This window comes from Penicillium oxalicum, chromosome I, assembly GCF_001723175.1.
Source record: "Penicillium oxalicum strain HP7-1 chromosome I, whole genome shotgun sequence".
In the NCBI taxonomy this organism is placed as follows: Eukaryota; Fungi; Ascomycota; class Eurotiomycetes; order Eurotiales; family Aspergillaceae; genus Penicillium; species Penicillium oxalicum.
In genome coordinates, this window is record NC_064650.1 from 3,611,147 (window position 1) to 3,634,120 (window position 22,974).

A 22,974-nucleotide genomic window follows, 5' to 3' on the forward strand; every position below is an offset into this window, starting at 1 on the left:
GCTTCTCCCGCCTCTTCCACTCTGAGGTAGCTAATCCGCTTACTTTCCTCCTCGCTTTCTGCACCCAAGCCACGATCGCCGTCGTCTTTGCACTTTTGCCAATTCTGTTTATTCTCCCCTCCCCCCGCCTCTCCTTCTCTCCTCCCCCGGACGCGTCGCCTTGAAAGACTTCGCGGACCCTGGGAATCGATCAATGTCTCGAGAGTCAACCCCCACTCCGCTTTGAGCATCGCGATTGTGACCACGGGAACTCCTTCTTGCCTCTTCTCCACACCCAAGAGCGTCTCAAGACGGCGCCTCGGCACCCTGTCTCCTCACGTTTACTCCCTGGTCCCGAGCATCACCTTGACGAGCTGATCTTCTCGATACTCCGCGTGGGACTCGAGGGCTCCCTCCCCATCTGATCCGTACACGCATTTTCCAATTTCAGATCATTGATTCTCATGTCTCCCAGAACAACTCGATCCTCCACGAGACTTGCCGCAGATCCTCCTCCAGGCGCCGACTCCGGTTCAGCCTCGACGCACGCCGCTGGCTCGGTCTCTTCCCGAAAACGCAAAGTCCCCAATCGCCGAGACCGGCATCCAGACACTCAGAACACCCCATCAGCCCCATCGTCTCCCCGCCGTTCGAAAAGACAAAAGATCACGGCGTCCAACTCGGCAGCATCTGCTGGCCCCGCTGCCCCTGCGTCTCGTCGATCTGCCGCCACGCGTGGTCGTGCCACCATGTCACAGCCGGGGTATGTCATCGTTCCTTTCTATGAAGCATGAGGGATGTAATCTCAGGTATAGAGTGCTGACATTTTCGTCCCCACCAGACCATCATCTCGGCCCACGGAGGAGTCAAAATCCAGTGGTTCGCCAGCTTCATCGAGGCGGAAGTCGAACCGGAATGGTAAGCCAGGGTTTACGCTTGCGTTTTCTTTCTTCTTTGCAGTTCGTCTCTAATGAAGCCGGTTTCCTTCTTTGCTAACCTTCGCTCACTGCCCAGATCACTTCGCCGCTACTCCACCTCCTGGCCCGCGAAGGTCTAGGAAAGCGGCCATCCGGACAGACACTGATACAATCATGCGAGATGCGGAGGATGATCTTGAGGAGGAAGATGTGGAGGAAGAAGTTGAAGACACACCGACGGGTGATAGCAACGACGACACAACCCATTCGGCATTTGAGGACGAGGAGTTGGATCCTTTCTCCAGCAGCATCTTCGGAGGTCGCGGACCCATGGGTCTGCAGAGTACTCTTCGCGCATTGAGTGGCATCATGTCCGGCATGTCTGGCCGCCTTCGAGACATTCTCAGTAATTTGAGGGCGAAGGATGATCCCTCCGTGCAATTGATCGCTCTACAAGAGCTTTCGGATCTCCTGCTCGTCTCCAACGAGGATAATCTCTCGGGACAATTTTCTCCAGATCCTTACGTTAAAGAACTCGTCACCTTGATGCAACCCGACCAGTACGGCGAGGAGAATCCTGAAATCATGCTTCTTGCCTGCCGCTGTCTTGCCAATTTGATGGAGGCGTTGCGGGGCTCGGTCGCCAACGTGGTCTATGGAGGAGCTGTCCCGATCCTTTGCCAGAAATTGTTGGATATCCAATTTATCGATCTGGCTGAACAGGCCCTCAGCGTAGGTTTTATCTTGTTTGGAATTCTCCCGTATCATTCCTTGCGCCAGAATGTTGACCATCAAGCTCAATCTAGACCCTGGCGAAGATTTCCGTCGACTTCCCCGCTTCGATCGTGCGAGAAGGTGGTCTCACGGCGTGCTTGACTTATCTCGACTTCTTCCCCACCAGCACACAGCGAACCGCTGTCACAACCGCGGCGAACTGCTGCCGCAGCCTCTCTCATGACTCTTTTCCAGTCGTCCGCGATGTGATGGGAACTCTGCTGAATGTCCTTTCCAGTAACGATCCCAAGGTCGTTGAACAGGGTTGCCTTTGTGTCTCTCGCATTGTGGAGAGCTTCAAGTATCGGCCCGCCAACTTGGAGGAACTGGTCGGCCCGGACATGCTGAAAGCCATCCTTCGCCTCTTACTCCCGGGTACTACTAACCTGATTGGACCCCACATCCACACCCAATTTCTTCGAGTCCTGGCAATCGTATCTAAAGCCAGCCCACGATTGTCGATTGAGCTTTTGAAAATGGATGTCGTGGACACTCTTTATCAGATCTTGACCGGAATATCCCCGCCACAAGACGTGGACAGCACGGGTGTCAAGATGGATAGTGTGTTGGTGATGCAAGCATTGATCCATCGGCCACGCGAACAGGTCTTTGAAACCTTAAATGTCATCTGCGAACTGCTACCTAGTATTCCTCAGCGAGAGGTCTTTCAAACTGATAGCTTACTAAAGTCGTACTTTGACAACAGCATGTCTATGGGCTTCAAGTCGTCTGCTTCCAAAGGTGCTGCGGAACAGCGACGGGCTTTGCTGGACAACTGCAAGCCCGAGCTGAAGCGCTTTGCCACTATCCTTTTCCCAACGTTGACCGACGCTTATTCCAGTACTGTGAACCTGCATGTCCGCCAAAAGGTCCTGATGGCGCACTTAAAGCTACTCCACATTTTGGAGCCTCCATTGATTGAGGATGCCCTACGTACGGTCCCATACTCGTCATTCCTGGCCTCCATCCTATCTCAGAAAGACCATGCATCCCTCGTCACCCTTGCTTTGCGATGTGCCGAACTCCTGGTCCGGCGTCTAGAGCATGTCTATCAACATCAATTTCACAGGGAGGGCGTCATCTCCGAGATCGTCAAGATTGCACAAGCACCCTTCTCAAATGATCCTGAGAACGCCCGATCCGTGAATGAACAGACAGCTTCGCCGGGTAATTCGAAACGCCTAGGTATCACGTCCAGTGGTTCTCCAGAGGTCAAGAAGGGCGACGATGTTGGTGATGACGGCGATGAATTTGACGAGGACGAGGACGAAGAGGACGAAGAGGAGGATGACCAAGAAGACAATGAGGATGGCTCGGATTCCGAGAGCTCTTCAACCGGTGATCACCATTCTGCCGCAAAGGCCGACGCGATGCTTGACGATCTCGTCATTCGCGATGCTCGGGCCTTCCTTGAAGCGCATGAAACGGGCAAAGGTGCGGCCCTGCGTGCTGAGGCCGAGGAGACCTTGAACGAGATGCGGATGCTGGCAACTGAGGTTCGAGACTCATATTTCCTCAGCCAGAACGAGGCCAGCGGTCTCGGTTGTTTCAAGAAGCTTGCTGCCTACTTTGACGGAGATGCATTGCAAAGTATCACAAGTTCAGAGCTGCTGAACTCTGGCATTATTGAGGTCCTCCTGGAGGTTCTTGCCGACCCCAAATCATCCACCTCCGTTCGATGTGCGAGGGCAGATTTTCTCCAGGCCTTCATGGGCACGTTGATCTCTGAAAAGGCCCAGAGCCAGACAACAGCGACTACTCCATTCAGCGTACTGATTAGAAAGTTACAGGACTTGCTCAGTAGGACTGAGCATTTCGAGGTAATCACGGTCAGTCACAATTCGCTGGAAAATACGCGCAGTAATGCCGCGTACATGCTTGGGAAACAGCTTCGTCTTAAGTTGCTTGCGGAGGAGGGCTCCGACGTTCCCCGCCCTTACAACAACATCATGGTTTCCATTCACGCTATTGCCACCTTCAAGGCACTGGATGACTTCCTCCAACCACGTATTGCCATGTCGGATCGTCCTCGTCAGTCACGGACCCGCGACGCGATCTTGTCTCAACTTGCTCAAGCGGCCCACGTTCGGGATCAACTGGCATCATCAAATGCGCCCAGGCCTCCCAGTGGAAGCCTTCCGGCTCGACCTGCGCCCACAAGTGGGAAATCACATGACTCAAAGACTCACCATCAAGAACACGAATCTGATGACCATCACAGACGTCGGCGCATGCCTTTCCTGGGAGAAGGCGCCGAGCATAATGACGAGCCCTTGGAGTGCGCCGACGAGCACCAATTAAGTGATGGCGAGGACGAGGACGTGAATCAAGACGATGAGGATGGAGAACTCAATGCTATCGTCGACGACCTTGAAGAAGAGCTAGAAGATGAAATCGCCGCGGACCCTACGGCTGTCAATCTTGAGGTCGGATCCTCGGGCAAGGTAACGGCTCGGAAAGAAGACGGCACCCAAGTTGGAACTCCAGGTCATTCCTCCTCAACTGCCAAGTCCGCACCGTCCGCCGCCGATGCAGTTTCACCCCCCACATCTGGCCATGGGACCATTGCTACTGCAGGTCGCCCATTTACCTCGTACGCTGCAGCAATGGCCTCCGTTCCTCAAGACTGGCACATCGAGTTCTTCGTGGACGGAGAACCAGTCGCCAGTGACACCACCGTCTACCGTGCCGTTCACCACAATCGCGAGCACACTGATGAGTCCAACAACAAGAACGTGTGGTCCGCAATTCACACGGTCACTTTCCGTCGTGTACCAGGCCCGCCTGCGTCTGAACCTTCGACTCTCTCCGCTAGTGGCAAGGGCACATCCTCAGAGGGCGAGAACATCGAAATGCCTACGTCACTCAATAAAGACAGTGTCACCGCGTCAATCTTGTGCCTCCTCCGTGTCCTTCACGAAATGAACGCCACGATCGACGATATTTTGATGGACATGCGAGACCATGTCGCTATCAAACCCGAGCCGCTCTCACAATTCATTAATACAAAACTCACAGCCAAAATGAACCGGCAACTAGAGGAACCTTTGATTGTCGCAAGTAGCTGCCTTCCCAGTTGGAGCGAGGACCTGGCCCGTTTGTTCTCATTCTTATTCCCCTTCGAGACGCGCCACCTCTTCCTCCAGTCTACAGCCTTTGGCTACTCTCGCGCTATGATGAGATGGCACAGCTCTCACAATGCCGAGGATAGCCGTCGCGATCTACGCCGCGATGATCGTCCGTTCCTGGGTCGTCTCCAGCGACAAAAGGTTCGGATCTCGCGTTCCCGTATCTTGGACTCCGCGATGAAGGTCATGGAACTCTACGGATCCTCGCCAAGTGTACTTGAAGTGGAATATTTTGAAGAGGTTGGAACTGGCCTAGGTCCCACGCTGGAGTTCTACTCTACTGTCTCAAAGGAATTTTCAAGAAAGAAGCTCAAGATTTGGCGGGAGACTGAGACCAGCCCCACTGCGGACTTCGCGTTTGGTAAACGTGGACTGTTCCCCGCTCCCATGAGTGAAGAACAGGCCTCTCAAGAGTATGGCAAAAAACAACTCGGCATTTTCAAGGTTCTTGGCAAGTTCGTCGCACGCTCGATGCTTGATTCGCGGATCATCGACATTTCTTTCAATCCTGCATTCTTCCGTATCGCCGACACCCTCTCCTCCGTTGCGCCTTCGCTGGGAACGGTCAAATGCGTGGACGAGGATCTTGCCAAGTCTCTCCTGATGCTGAAACAGTTTGTCACAGCCAAAGAAGTCATTTGCAATGACAAAACCATGTCTGCAAGCCAAAAAGCTCAGGCAATGAACAACATCCAGATCGACGGAGTGCGAGTCGAGGATTTGAGCCTGGATTTCACCTTGCCCGGTTATCCCAGCATTGAACTCGTTCCAGACGGGTCCAATGTCGCACTTACGATCGAGAACGTGGACCAGTACGTGGAGAACGTGATCGACATGACACTTGGTCGCGGTGTGCAGCGCCAAGTGGATGCTTTCCGGGCTGGTTTCTCCCAGGTTTTCCCATACTCAGCCTTACGTGCATTCACCCCTAATGAGCTGGTCATGCTTTTTGGACAGGCGGAAGAAGACTGGTCCATCGAAACTCTGATGGACTCGATCAAGGCCGACCACGGTTTCAACATGGACAGCAGGAGTGTACGCAATTTGCTGCAAACAATGTGCGACTTGGACTCGCAAGAGCGCCGTGATTTCCTACAGTTCGTGACGGGAAGTCCCAAACTCCCCATCGGTGGTATGTAACTTTATCTGTCTCTTCATTTCTTTCTCTTTTTTTTCTGCTCTCCCCTACTGGTTGGGTGTTGGCTAATGCATCACCAACAGGCTTCAAAAGTCTCACGCCCATTTTCACTGTCGTCTGCCGTCCGAGTGAACCCCCGTACACTCCCGATGACTACCTGCCAAGTGTGATGACGTGCGTGAACTATCTTAAATTGCCTGACTATAGCACACTGGAGGTTCTCAAGCAGCGACTATCAGTTGCCATCAAGGAGGGACAGGGTGCGTTTCACCTTTCATAAGCCTGGTGGTCTTCAACTGCCAACACTTTGCACTTTGCACTGCACTCGGGTTACGTATCCTGTTGTGTATCGCATCCCTCAAATCCATTCCAACGATTGTGCCCGGCTGTGCTGATTCCCCATGGGTATAATCTTGCTCTGTTGTTTCCTCTTTTCCACACTCTTCTCGGCAAGAAATAGGGATCCTTTCATGATGCGACGTATGCCATTTGTTTTGAACTTCAATTCCCCATTCTCAAATGTGTTTTTTTTTCTCTTTCTTTTCCTGGGAGGGCTGCTGCTTTTTTTTCAGCGCCTCCCTTTTATAGGTCACAATAGGACGGACGGCGTCGCGGGAGGGGGTCTCTCGTTCTATTACTACGTCTCTTGCATAAAACTGCTATTAGATAGTAATGAAAGCTTTTTTATCATCAAGCGGCATGCGATGGGTTTTCCAGTGGAAAGCTAGGTATGTATTCACTTTTTGATTCTATGGATCCGAGGTGGGTATATTTTGACAGTATAGCATGGATGGTTTCCATAGCAGGTAGAGCATCAAGTTCGATAGACTGACACCATTGACTGCCAGTTGGACTCAACATTAGCACATACGCAACAACCTCAGGAATGCAGACTTGATGAGAAACACTTACATCAGCAAATTTCGGCTCCACGAACAAGGCGCTGGCTTCTGACACCATCACAGCACCCTCATGATCCTCACTCAGCAAGTCTCCGTCCTGCAGGTGATCGAAGCTCTTCTCATCAAGCGGCGCAGACAAAGACAAGGGCACATAGGTCATTCGACCTTCAACCCAGGCCTTCCGCCCATCGACTTTCGTCGTTTGGGCGCGCAAAACATACAACCGATCAGGCAGAGCTGGTTTGCGGAAATCCACATTCAGATTGGCAGTCATACCCAATCCACTCGGGAAAGCTGCCGAGACACACCGCGCAAAGACCTCGTCGAACAAGACGGAGAGTAAACCGCCATGGACAAAGCCCGGATGACCGCACAAATCACGACCGATATGGAAGACTGACACGACGCTGCTTGTGCGCGCGGTCTTCTTCCCGGCTTCCAACTCGGACTTTTGGGACGAAGTCCACATGTACGGCGCCATTGCAAGCTTTCCGTTTCCTGCCAGACTACCTCCGACGAAATGGTGTTGACGAATTGCTGGAGGGATTGCGAGATGAGGACGTGATTCTTTGTATAGCCTGCGCGATTGGCGGAGTGATTGAACGAGAGGCATTTGAGAAATGAGAGCGTCGAGGCTGGTAGTGTTTTCGGGATGATTGGGTGCTTGCTTTTGCGACTGCGTTGACTGGGACGATGTATAGAATGGTGCTCCGTCGACTGGAGGAGGAGGTGGCGGTCCTGTGGCCTGACTTTGGGGCAGTGCTTGTTCATGAACCACGGCAGAGCGTGAAGGTCCCTGCTGATGAAGTCGGGCGATTGACACTGCTGGTATGAGCGCAGGTCTGAGCGATCGCGGTGTCGAGGCGCGCATAAGCGTCCTTGTGATCTGTGGGTAGTTGGACATGTTGATCATTCGCTGGAATATGGAAGCCTCGCCGAAAGAAAAGTGAAGGAGTAAATCTAGTCAAAAGAATCTAGTGTCAATGGTTCGTCATATGCGAATATAAATAATCAACCCGTTGAACTGACCGACAAGCCCGCCGATACACGAATGTACCGGGAAAAAGTTTCCACCACGTGCAAGGGCAAAGGAAAATGATCGACCTGATAGACGGTGCTTATGACCGTTTGCCGATCAAGTTATTAAGGTTTTGGATATGCTGATATAATTAATTTGGTAGCAGAGAAGCAACTAGTCGATAGAGAACAATGGGTTCCCAGTGAGCGGATATTAGGAGGACAGAATTTTACGAATTGTCCACCCAAAAATAAATCTTCAACTTGGCATTTTGGTCTGCCCCTTTGTACCGATGAGATCATTCGGCACTTTTGCAAACGGGTATCCATTTTTTTCCCTCTTTTTTCATCGTGGACTCGTTTTTTCGAGTCCGGTTCTTTGCCGGTGGGGCTTCAAGAGCCGACTTTCGGCGAGCTTTTCTCGGACAGCGATCATGGTGGCGGTCTCGGCATGCCGATAGGCCGGAAGATAAGCCGCCACGTGGGGGGGGGGGGGGGGGGGGTCTCGAGCCTCGACAGACAGGACAGGAAATCTGTGATAAGGTACGACTAGAATGTATATCTTCAGTCTCGATGGTTTCGCCATAGGTTTAGCTTTTTTTTCCTCAAGCGAGACATAATAGATCAGTGTAACCTGACAAGTTGACAAAAGACGTCCCGCCCACATGGACTATGTGCTATGTACATCTAGAAGTCTAATGGATCCAAATGACCCAAGAACGAATTATTGCCCTCGCCACGCAGGAGCGCCTCTATATCGATGCGTCCTGCCGTCAAGTAGCGCTCACTGACTCCAATGTTCACTCTTTGTGACAACTGATGCTTCAATTCCGCACGCAGTGCCCCCAATTCCGCTTTGGTGATACTTCCAGCCTCCTTTTCTTTCTGGTGACGACCGCCACCACGCCCACGACCTTTACCCTGGGATTCGTCAAATTCTTCACTGTCGTATTCAACACCAAGGTCGTCGGCCGCAGCGCGTAGCCAGTTGTCCTCGGCGGAAATCTTCTCTTTCGCAATGGTGGAATCGGTGATCTTCCGAGCAAGCTCGATGCGAGTACGCACGCGAGAAACTACCCGTCGATCGATGTCGAGAGACTCCAATGGGAGCTTCTTGACAGGTCCTTTCTTCGCATTTTGTGCGTGGACTTTAGCAGCGAGACGGGCGACGCTGACAACCTCTTCCGGGGCACAAATAATCACACTTTTGCCGACGGCACCCGCACGGGCAGTACGTCCGGATCGATGGACGTATGCATCAGCCGTACGGGGCGCATGGTAATGGATGACACAGTCGATACCCTTGATATCTAAACCACGAGCCGCAACGTCTGTGGCCACCAAGATCGAACTGGGATCTGACGTAGGCGAGGAGAATCGTTCCACTGAGCGCAGACGTGCCTTTTGTGCCATAGATGAGTGAAGAGCGAGGGCAGGGAGTTGCAGGTTCTGCAGTAATTGGGTGAGACGGCGGACCGCGGAAATGGAGTTGGTGAAGACAAGGGTGCGATGTTTCGGGTAGTAGAGAAGAAGCGCGTAGAGATATAGATCCTGTCCAAACAGTCAGTTCACAAGCACCGATACACAGATACAGTCGAAACTTTTTGGTTCTTTGCTTACCTTCTCCATAGCAGGACATTCAACAATACCCTCCTTAAGACCCTCCGCCATCTGCTGCACAGGATTCACGTCAATGAACTTGGGCTTCTCTTCCCGGAAGTTCAACTTTTTGAGCAGGTACTCCATGGATTCTTTCTTATCCATGATGTCTCCCCCTGTCCAACGGCTCTTGCCAGCCAATTTTTGTTGTAGATCACGGTGGAAAGTGGCCGAGAAGACCAGAGTTTGACGCTCCGTCGATCCTTCATCCTCGGTCTTCGCTTCCTCGTCCATATCTGGGAAATCACCCTGCTCCTGTCGATCCAGAGCACCCAGGATTTCCTCAACTTCTTTAAAGTGTCCCTCGCTAAGCAGGCGGTCGGCTTCATCAACCACCAAGAACTTGATGTCCTGCATCTTGCGGATCAATCCAGTGCCAGTGCTCAAGATTTCCCACACACGTCCCGGGGTACCGATGACAATGTCGGCACTAGCCAACTGTCTCTGCTGTTTCTGAATCGACAAACCGCCGGTCAACAGAGCAATACGTGCATCGGCGTCAGGGGCATTGGTGATGAGGTCTCCGATATGCTTGGCTAGCTGGTGCGCCAACTCTCGTGTGGGGGAGAGAATAAGAGCCATGGGCGTAGTCTCGGTCTTCTTGGCTTCGGCATCAATTTTGCTCCGGGTCTCGAGATAGTGCTCCAGGATGGGAATGCCGAAGGCCAGCGTTTTACCGGATCCCGTTGAGGCCTTGCCAACCACATCATGGCCGTCCAATATAGCAGGAATGCAGGAGCTCTGTATAGTGGTTGGTGAAGAGAATTTGAGTTTTGACAGACTCGTGAGAGTTTCCGGAGACAGGCCCAGCGTGTCCCACGCAGAAACGTCAACGCCCCCATCTTCTTCCGCCTCCTCGAGCGCCGCAAAGGATAACCCTGTCTTGAGATTTTGATCCTGTTTTGCGGGTGCCTCTTTGGCCTTGGTTTCCTTGACCTTGGGGTCCTTCAGCTTCGCCTCCTTCCCGTTCAATCCCTTGTTTTTCTTCTTCTTCTCCGACTGCTTGGCTTTCTTGTCGATTGATTGGGATTGTCCATCGGTTTCTGCAATAGCGGTCGCGGGCTCAGTCGATTCACCGTCGCTTATGCCACCCCACTCCTCACCATCGTCTTCAACATAGGTCTTCTTGAGGATCGACTTTCTTCCTGCACCTTCCTTGGCCTGGGAGATTGTCGCAAGTTAGTCCCGCGATTGTCAACAACTACATATACAACGCACCTTGAATTGGACATCCCCTCCTTCCGAAGCTCGGACAACATCCACTCCATCAATCTCTTCCAGTCCGAGGAATCCAGTGGCATCTTCCAAACGGTCTGGCAAGGAAACTTCCTTCCAGTTCAGGTCTTCGATGCCAACGACTCCATCCCAAGCCGCGCCTGTGGTTGCTCCGGATTTCGCGGCCTTCTTGCGCTTTTTCAACTCGGGCGCCTGCCCCTTTGAATCGCGAGCTCTTTTCTGGCCCATTGCTTCAATCGCGATAAGATGAAGGGATCCTCCAGGTGTGTGTGTCTTGGAGAGCTGTCCGGGAAAAAAGCCGATCAGATTAGTCGCATGAGAAAAAAAGCGGCAGAAATGTTCCGCCTCGCAAATCTTATCGGGGCTTTCTCCCCACTCTAAAATTGCTCCGCGACGGAGAACCCCAACAAGCCCGGCACCGTCTTTTATTACTTCTGGGAGGTGACGAGACCAGCTGAGCTCTGTGGTCGCCATGGGGAAATCTTCAAAAGATAAGCGCGATGCTTACTATCGCCTGGCGAAGGAGCAAAATTGGCGCGCCCGGTCCGCCTTCAAGCTCATTCAGATTGACGAGCAGTTTGACCTCTTCGAGTACGAGAACCCTGACCGCGTGACGAGAGTTGTGGATCTTTGCGCTGCACCCGGTAGCTGGAGTCAGGTTCTCAGTCGCGTGTTGATCAAGGGCGAGAGTTTCGGGCGACGAGCATGGGTCGACAAAAAACGAAGGGAGAAAGAAGTCCTGGAGAATGCCGACAATGCGACGACAAGTGGTGACAAAGAGACAGAGATCCCGTTCGGCGAAAGCGATCCAACTTCCGAGCTGAAGCCGCGCAAAAATGTCAAAATTGTCTCCATCGATTTGCAGCCTATGGCGCCTCTGGAAGGAATCACGACCCTTAAGGCTGACATTACCCATCCGTCCACTATTCCTCTTCTACTTCGGGCACTAGACCCCGAGGCCTACGGGTCTTCAACGCAACCTTCGAGTTCCGAATCGCAACCACACATTCCAGTAGCAGTGAAGCAGCCTCATCCAGTGGATCTGGTGATTTCAGATGGCGCACCGGATGTAACAGGTCTACACGATCTAGATATTTACATTCAATCACAACTACTCTATGCTGCGCTGAACCTCGCCATGGGAGTCTTGCGGCCTGGAGGCAAGTTTGTCGCCAAAATTTTCCGAGGTCGAGACGTCGACCTCTTGTATGCCCAGCTACGTACTGTGTTCGAGCGGGTCAGCGTTGCGAAGCCACGCAGCAGTCGCGCGAGTAGTCTAGAGGCTTTCGTTGTTTGTGAGGGTTTCATTCCTCCTGTGAATGACGCGGGGCTGGTTGGAATGGCGGCTCTGAAGAATCCCCTCTTTGGTGGAGCTGCAGCACCACAGTCTGTCTCCGAGGACGGCAATATCGCCGTTCAGGTGCGGGAGCAGGTCGACGAGGATGCAAATGCCCGACCAGTACTGGGAGGTCCTCCATCAGGCGACAGCACTTCGGCGACTGGCCATTCCGTCGAGGTCCGGCATTTGCACAAGTCAACCACAGAAGATCGCCTCCCATCACAGGACACGCGCAGCAAGTTTGCAGTAGAGCATCGGTGGATTCCCTCGTTTATCGCCTGCGGTGATCTTTCCGCGTGGGATTCAGATGCTACCTATACACTCCCACCTGATTACGTTACGCTGGACCCAGTTCAGCCTCCTACGGCACCTCCGTACCGCAAGGCGCTTGAACTGAGAAGACAGATGGGCGGGGCGTATGGGAAGACAAAACTCCGGGCTGAAAGCCATGCTTGAATGAATGTATGATCCTGCTATACCAGATGACTTAATGACAGCATCTCATTGCTGGAAACACACGTGCTTTGAGAGGATCAGCCAGAATTCAGACTCTGGATTTGAGATTCAGGAAAGTATCTGGGCTGTTTTATTGTTGAATTATGCGTAATCCATGTCAAGCACGTAGAGGCATATTCCTACCTTTCAGCGTGTCTTGACTGCCCGCACCAGAGTATTTCTTCGCTCCATAACCTCACGACCCAAGGAAATGAGAGGCTTCTAAAAACAAAAAAACACATCATCTCTCCTTTGCTATACAAACAGACCTATTGATGTCAAAAAGATTTCGAGTAGGATATATCGCAAAAAAGAAATGCTCACTGCCAGATTTGAACTAGCGACCTCGTGATTACTAGTCACGCGCTCTACCAACTGAGCTAAGCGAGCTGGTTGGTTGAAAGACTTCCTTTGCTTTGGATATATAAAGCAATTCCTCATGCGCAGTCATTGGAGTCATCCACTTTCCACCCATTCACTCGGCTCGGGGCGGGGTGTGCGAAACGGGCGCTGGATGACAAAATATATATTGACGAGGTTCTGCCCCTCTCCGCTAACGAGTGGTCGTGTCGACCTCCCCACTACCTGAGGCGCTCAGTTGAATGTCTTGCTATACTGCTCCAATTAGGTATATCGTATGAGTAGGTTACCTAGCAAGTTTGTGCACCATAGGTTCTAACCTAAAAGGCAGTCTTGTATGGAGGTACTACAGGCACACTAACTTATGGAGACCATCCATTTAAGAAATGAAAGTCATGAATATTCATTATTCTTTTGCGAGGAACAAGTCTATATGACGATGCGAAAAGCGGACAAAACCGATGGAAAACATGGAGGAACGGTGCAAATTCGCTTGCATGCAAACCACGATACGAATGTGAAATGTCTAGTACACCTCCAAAACATAGCGCTCCTCGTCCTTGAGCTTCTCAATCTCCTTGCGAGTATCCACCTTCTTGCCGGTGAGCTTGGCCTCGGTCGCGATGGCCTCCTCCAAGACGGCAGTGACATCGGGAACGGGCCAAGTGGGACCGCAGAGGTAGAAAGCACCTTCCTCGCGGATGTACGCCTGAATGATCTCGGGAAGAGTTTGGCGCATACGATCCTGGATGTAGATCTTCTCGGGCTGGTCACGAGAGAATGCGGCACCCAGAAGCGTGATCACGCCGGCAGCCTGGTATGCCTCCCATTCCTCGCCATAGCAGTACTCCTCGCGCTGATGGCGGGAGCCCATGTACAGCAAAACAGAGCCAATCTCCTTGCCCTGAGCCTTCTCAAGGGCACGGTGCTGGACAAAGGCTCGGAAGGGTGCGAGACCGGTACCCAAACCGGCCATGATCAACGGTTGGGTAGACTTGGGAGGCAACTTCATGACACTGGACTTGACGCTGACGCTGACGGGCGTGCCAGGCTGCAGACGGCTCAAGTAACGAGTGGCGAGACCAAAGCGGTCGCGGCCGTTGGGATCGGTCCAAGTGACAGCGACGATCATCAACGCAACAATGTTGGGGCTGACCTTTTGGCACGAAGCGATGGAGTACTCACGGCGCTTCAAAGGTCCAACAAGGCGCACAATCTCGTGGAAATCAGGGTGAGCGGAAGGATACTCAAGCAGAACATCCGCAAAAGTAATCGTGTCGACCTCAGCACGACGCTTGAATTCAACAGCACCATCTGGGCCTCCCAGGGTACGCAGGTCAGTCCTCTCCTTCTCGTCGCTCGCGAAGTCAGCCAAGGCCTCATAGAAGCGCTTGGGGGGACGACCGAAAATGTCAACATTCTGCACAAGAGCCTGATACACAGTACGGTTCTCGAGGACGGCAGGGTCTTCGCGGCTGGCCACCTCGACGATCGCATCAGGATCAAGTCCGTAGAACTTGATGAAGTTCATCACGTCCTCTGGGTCATTCTCGGCATGGACACCGAGTGCCTCTCCAATATCGTAGGTCAGACCGGAGTCACCCAGATCGAACTCGATGTGGAAGATGTTTCGGTCATAGGTGACGGGGGTGAGACGACGGTTCTCCTTGACGTGGACAGTGAAAGTCTTGGTGGCCAAGTCAGGGCGAAGAGCGTTTCGGGTGCCAAAGGCCTCCTTGAAGGCCAGGCCACGGGCGGCAGTCTCCCAGTCCTTGAGCAGGGTGGGGGGCTCTGACTCTTCCTTGTCGAAAGCGACAAAGCTGTTGGGAGTGATGTCTCGAGGGAGCTGGGTCATTTCGCTGACATCCGCCGCCTCCTTCCACGATGCAGGGATCTCGATCTCACGCAGAACCTTCTCGAGTTCCTTGCTGACTTTCTCCAACGATTCAGAATCACCGGAAACTGAAGCCAGCTTCTTCGTGGCGAGACCCTCTTGAGCAGGGAGAGCAACGCGGATGAAGGAAGCCTGCAGAATCTCTCTCTCCAAAGACGTGTCTTCAGCAGCAGAGAAATCAACCACAAAGAGTGAAATACCACGCTGAGCGACGGCATTGCGGAAAGCAACATGAAGCTTTTTCTCGAGATCCTCATCCTTGACGCCCGGAGCACTGAGAATGAGCTTTCCATTATCCTTCACGGAGGCGAGAACATCAACGTCGTTGAGAATGGCAATGTTGCCAACGTAGGAGACGTCAGCAGCGGTGATAGCGTAGGGAGCCTCGATGATTTTGGCACTCTTGCGGATGTCAACTCGAATGGCTCCCCCCTGGATCAGGTTGTCGTTCACTCTGCTGACAGTGACGTTACTGGCGGAATCGGCAGCAAGTGCCTGGCTGAGAACAACAGAAGCCTCTTCAGTAATGGAACTGTCAACGTCCCAGAAAGTGTACTCTTGAACAGTAGCGGAATCAAGAAGTTGGAGAGGGGACGCTCCATTGCCGGTGCTCTCAACAGGCAGGATTGGCTTGTCGAAGATGCGCTGGAATGTGGCGGCGATGCTGATCAGATCCCAGCGCTGAGATCGAGAATACTTGATCTCATCGCAAACTGCAGCGTGGTCGCGGTCGGTAGCAAACGTCAAAGACGCAAGGACATCCTCGAAGAGTGCAGAGTGCACACCCTCTTCTTGGACGGCCTGCTCGCTAGCAACCTGGCCGAGAACACCGACGGTCTTGGTGGACTTGGGGAGCACACGCAAGAACTCCTCCTCAATGAAGGGGCGGTAAACACGAACATTGACCACACCAATGGGCACGCCATTCTTGGCAAGTGAACGTGCAACTTGGGTGGCGAGAGCTGCCTCGACAGTGCCGAAGACCACCAAGACAGAAACAGGCTGTGCATGGCCGTGATACTCGAAGGCGCCGTAGTCGGTGCCCAACTCGCCGTTGAGGCTCTTCAGGATCTCCAAAAGCTTGCCTTGGGAGTCGAGATGACGGTTTCGCGACTCATCGAGGGCACCGCGAACTGTCTCATAGATGCGTGTGAGCCCTTCCTTGTCCAAGACGTCAATGACCCGAGTAGTGTCTCGGCCGACACGGACGCCGTCGTAGATGTGGATGGAGGGCAGGACCGAGGCGAGGAGTGTTGTGAAGAGCGCCATGTGCTGCGACTCGTGAGCCGAGCCACTGCTGACCAGTCCCAAGCCCAAATCTTCAACCAACGAAAGCGCGGAGGCGTAGTCCGAGACAAGACCCTCATCGCTATTGTAGTCCACGGCAGCAACGTGAGCAGCCACGGGACTCGCGACGGAGTAGAGCAGCGAAAGCTGTTCCAAAGCAGATCGCATATACGGGAGAGTTGCGGAAGACGCAACAATTCCCTGAGGAACATGTCGTTTCTTCAGGTCGAAATCCTGAGAGAACAGATAGCCCAGAGCCAAGTTACCAGCACCCTGGCGAGTCTCCAGAGTGTTCACCACTGGAGCTTCGCCATTGGCCTTTGTTTCCTGAGCTGCGGACCATTCCCGCAAGGCTGAGTCCAGATCAAATGTCTCGGGGGAGTAAGAGAAGATCTTGTCGCTCAGCAGATACGCCACTTGCTGAATCAACGTCTGAGCAGTGGTGTATGTAGGACCTGCCAGGTCTGACAGAGATGGCTTTGTCGCGGCCATTTTTGTCTACTTTTCTTGTGTGATATTGCTACAAAAAAGAGCAATATCTGTAATGATCGACAAGAAAAGAGATACCCCAGACAAGAAGATTTGAGGATAGAAAAGAGGAGGAGCTGGAGACCTGGAAACCTGTAAGTATAGTAATCCCCTCCAGGCCATTTTGCCTAATCCGGACTAGCGGAGAGCACGCAATCGCGCAATTTTGTTATCGATAAAGTCATTCCGATGCCGGATGGCGGATGGCGACCTCTTTGCCTTATCGATAAGGCCCGTGTATCAATGCATCCAAGTCAGGATCAACGGGGGTCAGCCATCCGCAGGCAGTGGACTCTTGCTCCACCGATCCACTGTGCTCGAAATGAAGATTTCCAGTACATCGTCCAGGCCCTGGAGCGTTGCGCTGATACCATGCCCTCTGCTTCCACATGGCTGAACAAGTATAGGTAGAGATATACATCCACCTATATCAATTTTTCGGGTTGAAAAGGGTCTCAATGTGATGCACCCGATGAAGAAGCCTCTTGTCAGCCTTTTGCCGTGGAATTCACGTGATGTACAAGTCTCTTTGCACCGAGGCTCGGTCGAGCCGGCACAAAGTTGGGGAAATTATGCGGGCGTGCGGAGAGGATCACTCAGTCTCGTCCAATGCTGACTGGCCGAGTGGAGTACATAACATAGTTCCCCTCAAGGCGACCCCGACTTTTCAGATCTACCGACGAATGTGTATGTGCAGCCAGACAGAACAATTCCTACCAGCGCACTTATCATTAAGTCAACGAAGGATAACAAAATACACACGAGCCAGTTCTCTAAAGACTGTTCAAGAGCTTCAAAGATGGCGGAAAACTCTCCCAACCCTGTCCCCTTTTCGGAGCCTCCGTATCTACGAGGCCTTCCATCTCCGTACATCACCCCTGCCCACCGTGAATTCCAGAAGCGATGCCGCAAGTTCATGTGGGAGAACCTGATTCAACATGCCATGGAATGGGAGAAACTCGGGACTGTACCAGAGCATGTTTTCCGCACTTTCTGCAAGTACAACATGCTGTTGCCAAATATGCCTGCCCCACTACCCGTCGAATGGCTCAAAAGACTGGACATTCACGATATTCTGGGAGTCAAAGTAGAGGACTGGGACTACATTTATACCGGAATCTACTGTGATGAGGTGAGATGGTTCTGTCCAAGTCCTGTCATAGAATGCATGATGCACGAGCCAGTTGCTAAACGCGGTTTCACCAACAACAGCTGAATCGCTCCGGCTTGAGTGGCCCTGGTGGATCTTTGAATGCCGGCTTCGCCTTTGGAATTCCCCCCATCGTCAAATTCGGAAGCAAAGAACTTCAAGAAAGATTTCTCCCGGATCTTCTGACGGGTCGGAAGCGCGCCTGTATTGCAATCACCGAGCCGGAAGCTGGCAGTGATGTTGCGAACATTGTCACCACGGCCACCAAGAGCGCAGATGGAAGGCACTACATTATCAACGGAACGAAGAAATGGTAAGCTCACATGCCCGTAGCAATATCAAGAAGACCCCCATCCCCGACTGACCACTACGAAAGGATCACCAACGGTATCTGGTCCGATTATGCCACCATGGCTGTGCGAACGGGCGGCCCCGGGCCCTCCGGGCTTTCGGTGTTAGTTGTGCCCTTGAAGAATCACCCCGGTGTCACGATGCGACGACTCAAGGTTGCCGGTCAAATCACCGGTGGCACCACTTATATTGAACTCGACGATGTCCAAGTGCCCGTTTCTAACCTCATCGGCAAAGAGGGTGAGGGTATGCGCCTCATCATGACTAACTTCAACCACGAGCGTCTCGTGATTGCTATCGGTGTGACTCGTGCTGCGCGGGTTGCTCTTTCAGCTGCATTCTCCTATTGCCTCAAGCGAGAGGCATTTGGCAAGACCCTGATGGATCAGCCTGTTGTGCGACACCGCTTGGCAAAGGCGGGTGCGGAGCTCGAGACGATGTCTGCCTGGGTTGAACAGATTCTATATCAGCTCTGCCATCTCAGTAAAGAAGAAGGTGACCTGCAGCTAGGGGGTCTGACTGCCATGGCCAAGGCCAAGTCGGCGATGGTCTTGAACGAATGCGCCCAAGTGGCTGTGCTTCTCTTTGGCGGTAGTGGCTTCACGCAGACGGGCCAGGGTGAGCTGGTGGAGGGTAAGTCTTCGCCACAAAAGAATTATCCCCTTTGCCTATGAAACGTTGAATCTAATTATTTATTTGTCTGTCCAGCAATTTTGCGGGATGTTCCAGGTGCCCGTATCCCCGGTGGCTCCGAGGATGTCTTGCTTGATTTGTCGGTGCGCCAACTGGTCAAGATCTACCAAGCACAAGAGAAGAAGCTGTCCCAAACCTCGAAAATTTGATTGACCAATGGCTTCCAGCCTCTTCTTGTGTTGATTTTCTTTTCAATCTGAGACCTTTGTGCCCCCCTCATATCTGCAATGATCATCTTATTTGGCGCTCCCGCCATCCATGCACATCTGTCCATCTATGCGCGTCCTACAGGTCAGTGGGCACGTAAACCTTGATCTGTTCTCAACGATTGCACATTCAGAGATAATTCATCTTTCACTATAACCTTTGCGCCTAGGGGCCTATCTTGGTTCGCCGTTGTATCAAGTAGAATGGCAAACGTAGCAGTGACCAGATGTACAGGTATGGTGGCCCCCGGTCGCTCCTTTCCCCAGCTCTGCGCATGGACGAAGGGTTGAGTTTTTCCTATTGAGCGCTCCGAGCCACTCACTAAGCACTCGTAGCACTAAGAACCTCAAAAATAACACAATTCGCCACCCCCCTCCGTCAAACTCACTTTCTATAGATTGACCCCACAATTTAATCTGGACAGCACTGATATCAACAACCTGGTATTTGATTTTTGATAGTCATTGTGCCTCAGTAAACCCTGATAATTAATCAACTCATAATCAACCATATGCCCCTAGGACCTGGCGTCAGGCTCCATGTCATTCTATGGTTGTGGCGTAGTCTCGATCATATACGTAGGTAGCAAGCCCGGCTGCTACCCCAACACAGATACACCCTATTTCTATTTGAAGGACAACAAGATTGACTGGTATCAGAGCAGCCACGGATCATCAAGCAACTGCCTCGCAGTCTTGCGCTCTTCGGGTAGCCACCTAAGCATGGACCTAACAAAATGAAGAAAAGAATCCTTCTCTGTGCGGGAAAGTCGCTTCTCTAGATTTTCCAATGAAGTCGGCGGCACAGCCGCATCTTGGTGAGCAATCCACGTTCCTACAGCAGGGTCAGCAGGGCAATCTCTAGAGTTGATTTATGAAAAGAATTGAAAGTGGAGGTCAGATCATTTACCGTTGTGATCAAAACACTGCCTTGTTGTTTCACTGCGCTGGACGAAATCAACCGGCGGTGGCCCTATCAATGCGACCATTAATGCCAGATGCTTAAATGGATCATGGTTGCCATTGATATCGAAGATATCCCCAAATAGATGATGTCCTTCGAAGAGATCCCAAGTCTGACTTTCTGTTAGTAGCGTACTGAATATCAGGAGTGTCTAGTTCAAACCCCGCTTACCAGAGCCCCTAGGTTCCAGATATCAACGGCGCTTCCCCAGGCCATCTCAAATATAATCTCTGGGGCTCGATAGATGTTTGGCTGTACAAAAGGGCCAGATTCATGCGTCTTCCCAATTCTTGCCTCTCCAAAATCACATAGAATAGGTAGGCCGATGCTCTTGCCTCTGAGGGGTCGGCGAAATTGTCGACTTTGGTAGATGGTGCGCGATTCGTCTATCACTTTTCGAGGACTCGGCTGCCTAGCCTCTTCGTCTGCAAAGTCGGCCAGCATTGTATTGTCCTCCAGGCTAAGCATCAGATTGTCGGTCTTCAGATCTGATCTATATTAGGCATATTGTTTCTGTCTGGTTACGGGAGGAGTAATACCAGTGTGGATGATGTCGGCTTCGGTGTGCAGGAAATCCAGCGCCAACAACAATCGTCTTAGTGTCATCTTAAGAAGAGGTAGGTCAAATGGCCTTGGATTCAGTCTCATCATCTCAAGGATGGTCATATGCATTGACTGAAGGATGAGACAAAGGTGTTTGCCCGCATGGCCCTGGAGCTTGAAGGAGTCATAGAGCTCTCGGATTAGTGACTGCCCTGAGTGTGTCGATTGAATTTTCCCGAGGCGCTCGTAAATCTTGAATTCACAGCCGGTCGCCGTGGGGGACTTTCGTAGGGATGTAGACACCTTCAGCACAGCATATCTCCAGCTTCTTGGCCAAGTTAGCAGCGTTGGTATCCTGACTTCAACAGCCACATACCGAAGGTCCTGGCATAACCAACTCGTTGAGTAGGCACCGAAACCAAGCTTGCCGGTGACCCGGTACCTTCCATCAAATTCATCCCCTATGTGCACGGGGTAGAATTGCTCGGCCTCGTAGTGAGGTAGCGTCTCCTCTTCAATGGGCGTTTCTAGCGGTAGCCTAACAAACGATCTTAGATAGAGATATGGTTTGTTCCTTATGAAAGCTTTCAAGGAACTCAACCGTGGAGCCATGTTGGGTGTTTGAAGGAAGAGCGTTCATAGCGGGCTGATTGCCTGCCCTTCTCGAGGCCTGCGACCTTTCGATGGGCTTATGCTGCTTCTAAGGACTTCCTGACGACTAGTCGCGTGCATTCCCAACGAGGCGTTGACTGCTTGCCAGTGAATACCTGTGCATTTAAGATTTATCTCCCTGGAATTATTCAGTGGGCTGGTCAAGTTGCGCTTATTTTCTCACAGTCGCTTAGCTATTGATGTCACGTAGAAGGAGACGAGTAGCTCAAACGAGGGTTTCCCGGTCAAAGTGGGATACTCGATTGTATCCACCACGATGGCTCATCCGTGAATTACGTTATCACGATTCTTCCGAGGGGCCAGGATTTATTGACGAGGGCGGATTGTCATTTGAACGCGCGCAGCTCCATGGTACGTAAAGGATCTCTCATCTTTGGCTGTTCTCCTGTCATGGTGGTTGTCAGGGGAGCTAGTAGGGTTAGAAATAGTCCAATGTTCCAATATGATCACACAATATGCACGAGCCTTGGCACCCACGGCCCGCGAGATACACCGGATGCTAACCCTAAATTCAAGCCTACTTCAGGTCCCCATCACGGTTGTCGGTCAATTAATGTGTGAGACACAGAGAATAATATACACTTATTGACATGGAAACACAGCATAAAAACAAAGAAAGATTGAAACATTGCTCGGTGATCCAAAGTCCAAAACTCCCTAACCGGCTCAATGACGAGACACATGAGTCCCGTCCTCCTTGACATCAATCTTGCTGCCCTTGTTCGGGTGTCCTCGTTGGCTCGAGGCCTCTCTGTCGGCATTGCGGGACGGTCCTCCTTCCTGAGCATCTCTCCACTTGCTCACATCCTTGTTGGCCGCACTCACGTTCAGCGTGCCCTTCTCCCCCTTTGTGCGCGACTCTTGCTCGGTGGCTTCTAGCTCACGCTCCGGCATGGTAGTGGAAGGGTCAAAGGCCGTGTCGTGCTGAGCGATCTCATCGTGCGTGGCGGTTTCGGTTGCTTCGGTGGTGACGGGATTGAGCTTCTCGCGGTCAAAGTCTCGTGTGTCGGCATCCTTGAGCATGCGAGGCACAACGACAAAAGCACGAGTTTGAGTGGCAGGTCGGGGGATGGTCGGGAGAGAACGCGAGGAAGAAGCTGATTGAATGCCCTGACGGGCGCTGAGAATGAGGCTCTTCCACATATCGTCAATTGGATGCTGTGGTGATGGTTGGTGGTGGTGCAAGTTTAGACTGGAAAGGAGTTTCTGATATAGTCGTGGACGGTCTAGGTCTTTGTTGTCTTCGCGATCAATTTTCAGCAGGTAGAGATGGATGCACAGAGTTCCCAGACAGAGGAATTTTCGGGACGCGAAGGGAGATTGTCACCTCTTCCACTCGCAAAACTCCCTGGCCTTGTTCTGACTGTCACGCAGAGGGACCAAAAGACAATCATGATGACGTCATCTCTACGGCGTGGAACTGGAGTGTTAAGGTTGCCCTTTCCGCCTAACCCATTCCAGTAATGAGCTCGGGGTCATCGTTATTGTGAATATTACGGTGAGCAGATGCGACTTTACTTCAATTTTTCTTGGATAAAATTTGGAGACTTGCATTTGCTGAATCAGTGATTATTCAGAGAATATACTCTTCCCAATGTCGCATTGACCATGCCAAGGACAACAACGTCGGTAGTCGTAAGTTTGGTCAATACCGCGGGCGATGAAGAGCAGAAATGCAAGGGAAAAAAAAGCATCAAAGCAACCACTCGTACATTTGTAAATAAACAATGGTTCAGAATCAA

The 22,974-nt window shown here is 52.0% G+C and overlaps 8 protein-coding genes and 1 non-coding gene across 9 annotated transcripts; 3 read left to right on the forward strand and 6 right to left on the reverse strand.

Annotated features, from left to right (window-relative positions):
* Nucleotides 1–443: 443 nt before the first annotated feature.
* On the forward strand, nucleotides 444–6,216 carry POX_a01178 (uncharacterized protein; the record flags this gene model as incomplete). Its single annotated transcript, XM_050110108.1, has 5 exons — nucleotides 444–742; nucleotides 821–897; nucleotides 994–1,628; nucleotides 1,703–5,930; nucleotides 6,020–6,216. 5 exons carry the CDS (start codon nucleotides 444–446, stop codon nucleotides 6,214–6,216), a joined length of 5,436 nt encoding a protein of 1,811 aa, XP_049973876.1.
* A 534-nt stretch (nucleotides 6,217–6,750) lies between these two features.
* On the reverse strand, nucleotides 6,751–7,742 carry POX_a01179 (uncharacterized protein; the record flags this gene model as incomplete). The annotated part of the gene is made up of 2 exons (XM_050110109.1): nucleotides 6,751–6,777; nucleotides 6,849–7,742. 2 exons carry the CDS (start codon nucleotides 7,740–7,742, stop codon nucleotides 6,751–6,753), a joined length of 921 nt encoding a protein of 306 aa, XP_049973877.1.
* An 800-nt stretch (nucleotides 7,743–8,542) lies between these two features.
* POX_a01180 (ATP-dependent RNA helicase mak5) lies at nucleotides 8,543–10,978 on the reverse strand (the record flags this gene model as incomplete). The annotated part of the gene is made up of 3 exons (XM_050110110.1): nucleotides 8,543–9,406; nucleotides 9,476–10,675; nucleotides 10,733–10,978. The coding sequence occupies 3 exons, from the start codon at nucleotides 10,976–10,978 to the stop codon at nucleotides 8,543–8,545; spliced, it is 2,310 nt and encodes a 769-aa protein (XP_049973878.1).
* A 244-nt stretch (nucleotides 10,979–11,222) lies between these two features.
* Nucleotides 11,223–12,545, forward strand: POX_a01181 (putative tRNA (cytidine(32)/guanosine(34)-2'-O)-methyltransferase; the record flags this gene model as incomplete). Its single annotated transcript, XM_050110111.1, has 1 exon — nucleotides 11,223–12,545. One exon carries the CDS (start codon nucleotides 11,223–11,225, stop codon nucleotides 12,543–12,545), a length of 1,323 nt encoding a protein of 440 aa, XP_049973879.1.
* A 356-nt stretch (nucleotides 12,546–12,901) lies between these two features.
* Nucleotides 12,902–12,974, reverse strand: POX_tR031. The gene has a single exon. It is a non-coding gene; the product is annotated as a tRNA-Thr (tRNA).
* Nucleotides 12,975–13,470: 496 nt separating this feature from the next.
* POX_a01182 (putative sulfite reductase [NADPH] flavoprotein component) lies at nucleotides 13,471–16,617 on the reverse strand (the record flags this gene model as incomplete). The annotated part of the gene is made up of 1 exon (XM_050110112.1): nucleotides 13,471–16,617. One exon carries the CDS (start codon nucleotides 16,615–16,617, stop codon nucleotides 13,471–13,473), a length of 3,147 nt encoding a protein of 1,048 aa, XP_049973880.1.
* Nucleotides 16,618–17,452: 835 nt separating this feature from the next.
* On the forward strand, nucleotides 17,453–18,996 carry POX_a01183 (Acyl-CoA dehydrogenase apdG; the record flags this gene model as incomplete). The annotated part of the gene is made up of 4 exons (XM_050110113.1): nucleotides 17,453–17,785; nucleotides 17,866–18,116; nucleotides 18,180–18,787; nucleotides 18,863–18,996. 4 exons carry the CDS (start codon nucleotides 17,453–17,455, stop codon nucleotides 18,994–18,996), a joined length of 1,326 nt encoding a protein of 441 aa, XP_049973881.1.
* Nucleotides 18,997–19,709: 713 nt separating this feature from the next.
* POX_a01184 (uncharacterized protein) lies at nucleotides 19,710–21,172 on the reverse strand (the record flags this gene model as incomplete). The annotated part of the gene is made up of 5 exons (XM_050110114.1): nucleotides 19,710–19,888; nucleotides 19,964–20,129; nucleotides 20,189–20,505; nucleotides 20,557–20,888; nucleotides 20,937–21,172. The coding sequence occupies 5 exons, from the start codon at nucleotides 21,170–21,172 to the stop codon at nucleotides 19,710–19,712; spliced, it is 1,230 nt and encodes a 409-aa protein (XP_049973882.1).
* A 726-nt stretch (nucleotides 21,173–21,898) lies between these two features.
* Nucleotides 21,899–22,375, reverse strand: POX_a01185 (uncharacterized protein; the record flags this gene model as incomplete). The annotated part of the gene is made up of 1 exon (XM_050110115.1): nucleotides 21,899–22,375. One exon carries the CDS (start codon nucleotides 22,373–22,375, stop codon nucleotides 21,899–21,901), a length of 477 nt encoding a protein of 158 aa, XP_049973883.1.
* Nucleotides 22,376–22,974: the final 599 nt, after the last annotated feature.